Source organism: Malus sylvestris, chromosome 2 (assembly GCF_916048215.2).
Source record: "Malus sylvestris chromosome 2, drMalSylv7.2, whole genome shotgun sequence".
Classification (NCBI taxonomy): domain Eukaryota; kingdom Viridiplantae; phylum Streptophyta; class Magnoliopsida; order Rosales; family Rosaceae; genus Malus; species Malus sylvestris.
In genome coordinates, this window is record NC_062261.1 from 8,916,254 (window position 1) to 8,926,684 (window position 10,431).

At 35.1% G+C, this 10,431-nt stretch overlaps 1 protein-coding gene across 1 annotated transcript; it reads left to right on the forward strand.

Moving 5' to 3' along the window:
* Positions 1-5,389: 5,389 nt before the first annotated feature.
* On the forward strand, positions 5,390-7,318 carry LOC126600567 (endochitinase-like). The gene is made up of 3 exons (XM_050267156.1): positions 5,390-5,997; positions 6,276-6,426; positions 6,820-7,318. Exons 1-3 carry the CDS (start codon positions 5,580-5,582, stop codon positions 7,187-7,189), a joined length of 939 nt encoding a protein of 312 aa, XP_050123113.1. The 5' UTR covers positions 5,390-5,579; the 3' UTR covers positions 7,190-7,318.
* The last annotated feature ends 3,113 nt before the right edge of the window (positions 7,319-10,431 follow it).

A 10,431-nucleotide genomic window follows, 5' to 3' on the forward strand; every position in this document is an offset into this window, starting at 1 on the left:
TGTGTACGAATAATGTCTAAATATTGTTTGTTTAATTCAATAACTCTCATTCATAAACTTTGATTCGAAAGATTAACTCCAATAAAATTAGAAGCAAAATCAGATAGTGACTCCTCTAAGCTATAGTCCATCCCATCTTTGGAAATTTAGCCTTTTCTACGTACGCAAAAATTCCACTCCAACAAGGAAAAAAAAGGGAGTTTTAACGAAAAGCTCAATGTACTGTTCACTTTAACGAAAAACCATATTTTTACACTAAAAAGTCAAACATGGTATTATTCACTTTACCCTTTATTTTGTGCTTATCATTAAAACTCAAAGTTTTTAAACCATTTTCATTAGTTTTCCTAGAAAAAAAAAATGGTCGACACCTATTTGGATTCCTGGTCTTGCCCTTGAGCTAGTGAAGACCGCACACTATTATACCAATTACCAAATAATAACTAACAAAAAACTTTACCAGATAATAATTTATAAATATTAAATCACCTTCATAACCTACCACTTCAGTGATTATGCGCACAAAACCACAAACAAAAGTAGCAAGGAAATACTCTTTGAATAAAAGTAGCACCGACTATGAAAAAGGAACTTAAAAGAAGCAAAAAGTGTAGCGATCCTGGTTCTGTTACTCTTTAGGTGCGAAATTTTTTAATCAGTCCATAATCAGAGACATCGCGTGATATAATAAATGTTACATTAGAGATAGACACTTTGGGCACTCTTTTAATAATATTGACAATGAGGATGTTGTTATTAATAGTTAGCACATTTATGATTGTGTAAATCCCAAATAGATTGAGTTTAGGATTACTCTTTATGCAAGTGATTCTTTCCTATTAGACTTTGTATTACTTAAAGAGCAAGTTTCTTCATCCTCATGTTTTACTATAAATGAAGGTACTAGCATAGGAATATACATCCTACAATTTTCCTATGCCTTATTCTCTCCACTCTCTCTATTGCCGCACCCTCTCTCTCCCTTTAATAAAATTGGCCCTCACACGTTATCAACACGCTCTTAACATTACGCTAAGAAATATGAAGGGTATTTTTTGTTACAATCCAGTTCACATTTATATTCATGCAATCTAGGTTATTCTAAAATATGGTCTTAATTATCGATATTTTTCAACTTTGATTACATAAAACATTCACCATAATACTTAAACCCAACTTTTACCCGAATGAGCCACATCATTTGAGCCACCAGCGCGCCAGGCCTGCAGCCTGTGCAGCTGAGCCAAACCACCGAGCCCTAGAGCTAAGTTGCTCGGCTAAAACCTTCAAAACGACGTCGTTTTGGCATCGTCCATGTCCTTGGACATGGGTAACCATGGACCTCGCCCAAAGTTGAGCCCAGCCGTCATGGATCACCTGTTTCTGGTGATAGCTCGCCAACTCTAATGGCCCGAAGTCATTCCCAACGTGGATTGTAGAGATTTCAGCCGAAACGCCGAAATCTCGCCGGATTTTCGAACTTCGATTTCGAAAATCCACGGGTTTGGATTTGAACGTCGATGAATTTTGACCGTTGGGTTCCAGTCGAAGCCACGACCTCCCTTGGCATAAAGTCACTGCTGCCTGCTGCTACGCCACCATTTTTCGTTGACGCCGACACTCAGCCTTGTTGGGTTAACCTTCAGCCCACCCGAGAAGCCTTTGGGCCTTCTCTCGATCGGCCTATGTCCAAAAGCCTCTGGGCTTCCTTCTTGGATCGCTTGCAGTAGCCCAGCCTCAATGGGCCAGACCTCCCATTTTTTCTCTGATTTGTTCTTTCATTTCAGTCCCCACCAATACCCATCCTAGGTTTTTGGGCCTGGGAAGTTCTACTTCTGTCTTCAGCCCATATGGGCTTGGTCCTTACTGAGCCGAAATTAAATTGACAAATTTTTGGGCTTTGGGCTTCCTGCCCCTGTTTTTTTTATCTCTACTAGCATGCAATCCAACAACAATCACCTCCTTCTTCTAGTCGAAACCCGAATAATTCATCCTTGAGAAAATGTTCACTGGACAAAATTTTGCCCATATAAACATTCTCCAACTTGTCTCATGCTTACTTAGTAATCATATTTTCTATGATGTAGGGCCTGACTAATTTTGTGAAGTGGATCTCGAAGCTCTTGGCCTTCTTGAGAATCTTGGTCCATGCCTCTGCTTTCATGATCGTAGGCTTCTCACTAACGAGTACATCATCCAAATCCTGCTATATCAGTACATAATTCATCATCCTTTGCCAATCTGTGAAGTCATCCTTGCCGTCAAAAGGTTTTAACGCAACCCTAAGTCTGTAGTTGTCTTTCCTTTTGACATTGTAGACCACCTTGAACTAAGCTCTCGAGAACAATTGTTATATTATGAATCCCTCTTGATCTTACTCTTTGATGTATTCGGCAATAGACTAAAATTTAGAAAGATAGAGAAAACTAGAAAGACACAAGATTTATACTGATTCAGCAGAACTTTTGCCTATGCCCAGTTGTGATTTCCCTAGGTAGAGAAACTATGGTTTCTTTGATTAATAATAGAGTTATAGTGCTTTTGCACACCCTAAACTAAGACATCGGTCTCTCTTTTTCAGCTGTTGTCTCTGACTATTTTCACACTTTTCCTAGCCTTACTGCACCCTATTTATGAGCATAGGATGTGGTTTACATGCCTATTTTTTATTTAAGATTCCTATTCCAGAATAGGAAAGTACACTTTCTTTTCTTTTCCAAGATATGTTCTAGGATTCCCAATTTAATTGTACAACGAAACTTTGGTTCATTCATAGATCTTTTAGGAGAAGCATCGGTGCACCTTTAATTTACCTAATACAATCCTAAATAGAATATGTTGATGCACGAAATCAGTGAGACTTTGGAACAACGTAAAATTCAAGTTTGTGATCTTCACTAGGTTGCTCCAGTTACCTAGTGATGATAATATGTAAAGGGATAGAGATAGGGAAGCAAACACAAGATGTATGTGGTTCACCCTAAGTTTGGCTACATCCATAGGGTAGAGGAGTTCTCATTAATTTACACAATACATAGGTTTAAGCATAATCATCATTAGTGGGTTCTAATAACGAGTTTAAGTACAATAATAACATTCGGGATTAATTGTAGGAGAATGATCTTCTTTTATAGTTAAGGAGTCTTCGGCTTTCGTCCATTGTCGATGTTGGACTCTATGAGCTTTATTCTGACGTTGAGACATGTTGTTCTGTGATTGGCCTCCTGGTTGGAGGAAAACATTTGTGCTTCGGCAATGATGCCTCAACATGAACCATTCAGTAGGTCCTTGAAGGTATGAAGTTGATCGGTGCTTGGTAGGTTCAAAATTGGTCAAGTATGGTACAAACAGAATATAACACTAACTTTGACAAGCCAAAATCATAACAAATCCAATAGAAGCAGCAACTTCATCTTCTCTCTTCGTTAATTAGTTAAATCAATTCCTCATTGATTTTAGTTTTCAATTTATAAAATCAAATCATAATTTGAATACAAAACACTAGCACCTTTTGCCAGCATCACGGTTATAAAAATCAGGCTGACAATGTTTTGAGTTTGGATGTTAATTTGACAATTCATGAAGAAAAAAAATTGACGCTGAATCACTAATGAGATGAAGAAAGAAAGTTTAAAATTAATTTTTTTTGGAAAGGGGACTCAGTGCATTTGCTAATTTTCTTGAGAAAGGGGAAGACTGTTCATTTACTTTTTTTTTTCGTTTCTAATATATATATCATATATGGACTAAAAATAATTCGATGTCCGTAGAAAAGAAAATTGCTCTATATATATATATATATATATGTCATGTATGGACTAAAAATAATTTGATGTCCGTAGAAAAGAAAAATGCTGATGAGTATATTAAATAATTTAAAAAATAAAAATATGGCTGTTAAATAATTTTAAAAAATAAAGAAATGAGAGACATCATGTAAACTCATACATACTAAATGCAACCAATACTAACACAATACTTTGATGATGAATCAAATTGTTTACTATTTATAAACGATTGTTGTTATTTCCACCCAGTGTCCTATCTCTCCACCCATTGTTACTGCTTTTTTAATTACAAGTTTGTTCATCTGTAAAATGACATCTAAAAACCTTAAAAGATATTGTAATAACCATAGGTTATGCGCAAAAAAGTAACAGGAGCCCTAAATTTAGAAATAGCATATTGGAGATTACTTTAATAATAATAGTAGGTGTGGAAATAACATTTTAAAATTTTAACTTTTTATGATGGTGTGATTATAATGTGGATGGAGAAATAAGACATTGTGGTGAATCTATTAAGCTCTCTTATAAACTCATATAAAGTATCTAATATTTTCAATGCCCCCAATCTTTTTAAACCCTAGACGGTGGCCCTGTTTGCACTTGGCCTGTTTGCACTTGGCCAGAACCGACTCTGGGCTCCCATCAATGTGGAATTCGAAAAAATACATTCTATCTCGGATTCAACTAAATGGTCTTGTGAGATCCACTAAAGGGTTAATCCCAAGTTGAGAAAAATTGGTACAAGACCAAAATTTTCTAACAGTCTTGTGTGAGATCCACTAAAAGGTTAATCAAAAGTTGACTGAAACTAATTGGGAAAAACCAAAATTTTCTAACCCTCACGTTGGATCAATAATGCTATCCCACGACCAAGACTAACTTTTTACTCAGCTCAAAGCATATATGATCACGAATAAAGATGAAAAATACCAATACTAACTTTTACTCACATTATGACGAAACTATTCATTTTGTAAGTTTGTTATTTCAAATAGTTAAGATTGTCCCAACTAAAATTGATATTCGCTTTGATCTTTCCTTTTCATTTAGCAAGACGAAGTGTGACATATTTTCAACAAAATTCCAGATACATTTAGTCGACTTACATATTTTCCTTAGCAATGACATTCAGAAATTTATTTTTCTTAAAGGGTTTGCTAGGAGATTAATTAAATAGAAGTTTATTATTTATGTTCATCTCAATTTCTATAGACTAGCTAGCCTTTTGATTGAGGCGTCACAAATCTAAATATTTTGAGTTGTTATTGTTATTTTAAAAAGGTAATCATAAATTTTCTTTTTAAAAATACAGTTGAAAGACTTTAGTACATGATGTCTTTCCCTAGAGTTCCTGTTCAAAATTTTGAATTGACGAAGTGAGATTCAAAGTAAACCTGAGCTTCAATTAGGTCAGCACAATTACTCCCCTTTTCCTTAAATTCTGTGATCTTTTATCTATTGACGTGTTTTCGGGGGAACTGGGTATATATGAGATGAACTAGTCAATCAGTAACCATACATATTTAGGTCTCCTTTTGCATATCCTCCCAAAATTCAACGTCACTAAATTAAACATTTTTTCTGCAATTTCCACAAAAAACGAAACCAGCTAGAAAAGCGCGTAAAATGGGGCACTTGATCGTCAAGAAGATACTTGTACCCAACAACCCAAATTGAGCAAAAAGTCAAACAAAACCGCTTCACAAAACACTATATATACTCACACACTCCAAAACCCAGTTCATAGATCCGAAAAACCGTCAAACACTTTCACGGAAAAGAAAAGAAAAAATGAAGTTGCAAACCCTTATCCTGTTGTCCCTAAGTTTGCTGATTGGGATCTCAGCAGAGCAATGTGGGAGGCAAGCTGGTGGTGCCGTGTGCCCAAATGGGCTGTGTTGTAGCCAGCATGGGTGGTGCGGCACCACATCTGACTACTGCGCCGCCGGTTGCCAGAGCCAATGTGGCTCAACTCCAACCCCAACCCCAAGTGGCGGTGGTGACGTCAGCAGCCTCGTTAGCTCGTCTGTTTTCGACCAAATGCTTAAGTATCGAAACGATGGGAGATGCCCCAGTCATGGGTTTTACAAGTATGATGCTTTCATTGCTGCAGCTCGGTCTTTTAATGGGTTTGGCACAACTGGAGATGTTGCTACTCGCAAAAAGGAGCTTGCTGCTTTCTTGGCTCAAACCTCTCATGAGACTACTGGTCAGTACTAAACTAACGGTCATGTTTGTTTGTTTAGATTTCTGTGTTTAAATTGTCATGAGATCATAAAAACTAGTTTAGTCACGATCGTCTTTCTAGTAAACTGTATTCAAGTTCGAATATCTTTTTAGTAGTTTAAAAGAATTCGGTATATATCGCTTGTAAAAAAATTGGACACATCATTTTGATGGTTATAACATACGAATTCTTTATTTTTACTATAACATTACCATACATGATCATTATTTTTGTGCTTAATCATCAATTTAATTATGTAGGAGGATGGGCAAGTGCACCAGATGGTCCTTATGCATGGGGATATTGCTTTGTCAATGAAAGAAACCAAGATGTGTATTGCACACCATCCGGTCAATATCCATGTGCTGCTGGCAAGAAATACTATGGCAGAGGACCCATCCAACTTACCCAGTAAGTCTCTCTTATCTTTCAACATCAAAGTATTCACCAACATGGTAGTTGGTCAAGAAAAGTATTTGGGTGTAACCGTAAAATTATTTAGTAGTGTTTTAAATGTATGTAATATATGAATAGGAGTGAACAAGTTTATGTTTTTATTAGTGTACTAAATTGATTTTTGCACGCCACATTTTTTACATATTTTTTTATTTTTAATATTTAGATTAAATAAATCAAATAATTGAATAATAAAGCGGTAATATTCAAACAAATAGGTGCGGAAAGAAAAAACATGAGTGTAAAAAGTCATTATCTTTCAAGAATATAGGGTTACTAAATAACAAAGATGAAATATAACACCATGTTAGACAGTTGAGGGGAGACTGACTTGTTTGACTTTTCCAGCAACTACAACTATGGTCAAGCGGGCAAGGCAATCGGAAATGATCTGATAAAAAACCCGGATCTAGTGGCCACGGACCCGGTTGTATCATTCAAGACAGCTATATGGTTCTGGATGACTCCACAGGGAAACAAGCCATCAAGCCATGATGTCATCACTGGTAGGTGGAGTCCATCTAGTGCAGACAGATCAGCGGGTCGGGTTCCCGGGTATGGAGTGATCACCAACATCATCAACGGAGGGCTTGAATGCGGGAAGGGTCAGGATGCTAGGGTTGCTAGTCGCATCGGCTTCTACAGAAGGTACTGTGAGATATTGGGAGTGAGTCCGGGGGACAACTTGGATTGTTACAATCAAAGGCCTTTTGCCTAAAAAAATATGGCTCAACCTCAAGTAAAGTTTAGTCCTGGAGATATTGTCATAAGACAATAATCCCACCCTATGTACCAAATAAAACTCAATAATCCTCTGTAATAAGGAAATTTCTCGTTTACCCTTTAAGTTATTAGTTTTAAATTTTAATTGCGATATGAGGATGAGAGAATCGAACACGAGAACTTAGTTGTTGTTGTTGTTGTTGCAATGGTAAATCACTTAGTTTTATACTACTACTAAGAAACTTACTTTGTTTATAAAATTACAGGTGGAATCATTTACGCCTTGCTTATAAAGTTACAGTTGACGGTACCTTGCAATTACCTTAAGGAAAATTTTATTTGAATCCAACTATCCTCTTTTCACACCCAACTTTAATATTTTTGCACTAAACTCTCAATTTTACCCTTACAAAAAGTAAAAGGAAATAAAAAAGTGAACAAAACCCGAACAACATTGTTTTCAGCGACATTCAGCCAGATGCCGTCAAATCTGCCATCATCGCCAACATTTCTCTTCCTCATTTAGTTCTTCCTATTCATTCTCTCTCGTTTCTCAAATTTGTATCCTATAGATGGATAGGATCAAATCTCGCCATGGTGTTTTTGGTCACGATCATGGGGGCTGGAACCGCCACTTTATACCAAACCTTGACGGTGATAGAGTGTGCTGGTAACGAGGTGGAACTAAGCGTCGTCGTTGGCGAACGCCGTGAACGACTTGTCGTCGAAGAAGTTAAAGATGTCATAGGATGTTTAGGTGTCAGGATCAGGTACGACATAACTTTTATTAGGGGAGAGGGCGGTGAAGATAAAATTGAGAGGCAGGCACGTGGTGGTGGTTTGGGTGGTGACGCTAAGTTTGGTGAGGGATGGGTTTCAGCCATTAGGTTGAAAATGGGTGTAGAAAGATTATTTTGCATAAGGGTAAAATGGGAAATATGAAGAATAATTTTTTTTAATGGGTGGAGAAAGAAAATTTTTAGGTCTAAATAAAACTACTCTTACCTTAAATTCCTTTTGACTAAATAGAAATGAGCATTAGTGGGAGATGAGATAAATTGACAGGCATAATTGATGGAAAAAGTAATGTATGGCCTTGTAAAAGCAAGACATTGTAAAGCTCCAACTAAGCTCCAAAACATTGTGGGCTCAGTCAATGGAATACCTTCATCCTTAAGTAATTGTGTGTAAGATTTACAAGGAGTAAGACATGATTTACAAGATTTTTTTTTTGATAGAGATTTACAAGATTCCTTTCCAGCCTTTCTTCAGCAAATGGTCCATATACTTTGACTAAGAAATGAAGACATCACTAGTGCTGTCTTAGTTTAATGTTATTGTTGATATGAACTTTTTGACATATTGTGGAACCAAAAAATAGTCCCATAATTCCTGGGGGCGACATGTGGACTTTTAGCCAAACAAGACAATATTGCCCTTATTAAATAAGCAGGGCATCCCATGCGCAGCTCAGCATCCTAAAACATGCAAGCAGTAGACTATGACTGCTCAGAGCTACAATGCACGTGGAAAATGTCAAATGTATTTAATGATAGGATTATCCCTAAATCCCATCATTTATTACTCCTAATTAAAGAACTATATCAACTAAGTAATCCCAATTATATTTAATTAGGGATAATTACCTTTAATTTCAAGATATTATTTACACAATATAATATTCTCACTATATCCTACCCTAATGGCCAGTACCTCATTTCTCCACCAAAAATGGGTCTTTTTCTGTATACAAAAAACCCTATACACTCACTCTTTTTAAGGAGACTAACTTAGGCATCGAAGATCTATTGGCCAAAATCTCTCACCCCCCAACTCATCGTGGTCGCATGAGACTTTTGGTCTTTAATCAAAGGTGTGAATTGTCTGTAGGTGCATTTTTGTCAAAAATGAAAGCAATAAAATTTACATTGACACATATCATTTGAAGATGCTCTTATGCTACTAATCATATAATGTTAGAGGTCTTTTTTTGCATATTTATTTTAGAATTTTAAAGATTTTCTTATTTGTCTTATTTTTCACACATGTCCTCCCTTAATGAAAATGTTCATAACAAAATTTATAAAGTGGGTCGGAAAATTTAATGAATAGGCGAGAATAACAACATTCTCTCTTAATATCTAAATATCAAATCTGTTACTCTTATAAAAAATTTATACTATATTTGTACTCTTCTTTAATAGAGATAGGACACACTCGTGTTGGTGAGCCCTATCTTTATTAGCGAGGTAATACAAATATAATATGAAAAATATAGTAATTGCATAATTATTCCTAAATATTCATCATTGAGAATTGAGAATTAATATAGTCTTAAACTGTACCTAAGGCTCCTAACATGTGAAAATATAAAGGAGACTAGAACACATTGTGTGTGAACAATTTCATTTTCTCTTTTGTTTTTGATTAAAGAGTGTGATTAGTTTTTAAAATTTTTAAAAAGAGTATGAGACAATGATAATGAGATCTCTTCATAAGGGCATATTTTTCTTAATATTTAATAATTACCATTTTGTCCTCTTTATGTAAATATTGTGTATTAAAAGTGAGGGTAAAATAGGAAAAATGAGGATATGATTGTCATTTTCTCAAAAGATACAAAATTACTATTTTGCCCTTCTTATGTAAGTATTGTGTATCAAAAGTGAGGGTAAAATTGAAAAAAAGTGACAAAAAGTCAACAAATAGGATTCTCTTAATAGAATAGATAAACAAGAGGAAAAAAGTGCTTATAAAGGAAAAACAAGTGTGAGAGTGCAAGATAACTATTTTTGGCAATAACAATTTCCTTAGTTATATGTTAAATCAATTTTGTACTTAAAAAAAAATCAATTTTGTAATTATTTATTTATTTTTTTCGGTTTTAACTCATTGTGTCTTGGTTCAAATTCTTTCTGATAACGATTAGTGTATATCAACTATAATAAAATAAAATAAAAATAATTTATTATGTATACATGATATTGAAAAGGTGGTTTTTTTTTTTGTTTTTTTTTTAACAAACGATATTATTGTCACTAAAGAAAAGAGAGCTTAGTCTCATGATGGACGAGCAATAAAGTGGTTCAAATTCGTCTTTAATTAGAATCGAACTTAAGACATTTCATTTATAAATAAAAATGAATACTATTAGATGGTAGTACTAAGTGACATATTTAAAAAGTGACTTGAAGGTACAAAGAAAAGTGTAAAGAGGAAGGTATCTATATGTTTCCT

Coding starts and splice junctions, on each gene's coding strand:
- LOC126600567 (XM_050267156.1), top strand. CDS start 5,580: ATGAAGTTGCAAACCCTTATCCTGTTGTCCCTAAGTTTGCTGATTGGG. Junction 5,998..6,275: donor AACCTCTCATGAGACTACTG/GTCAGTACTAAA, acceptor TTAATTATGTAG/GAGGATGGGCAAGTGCACCA. Junction 6,427..6,819: donor GGACCCATCCAACTTACCCA/GTAAGTCTCTCT, acceptor TGACTTTTCCAG/CAACTACAACTATGGTCAAG.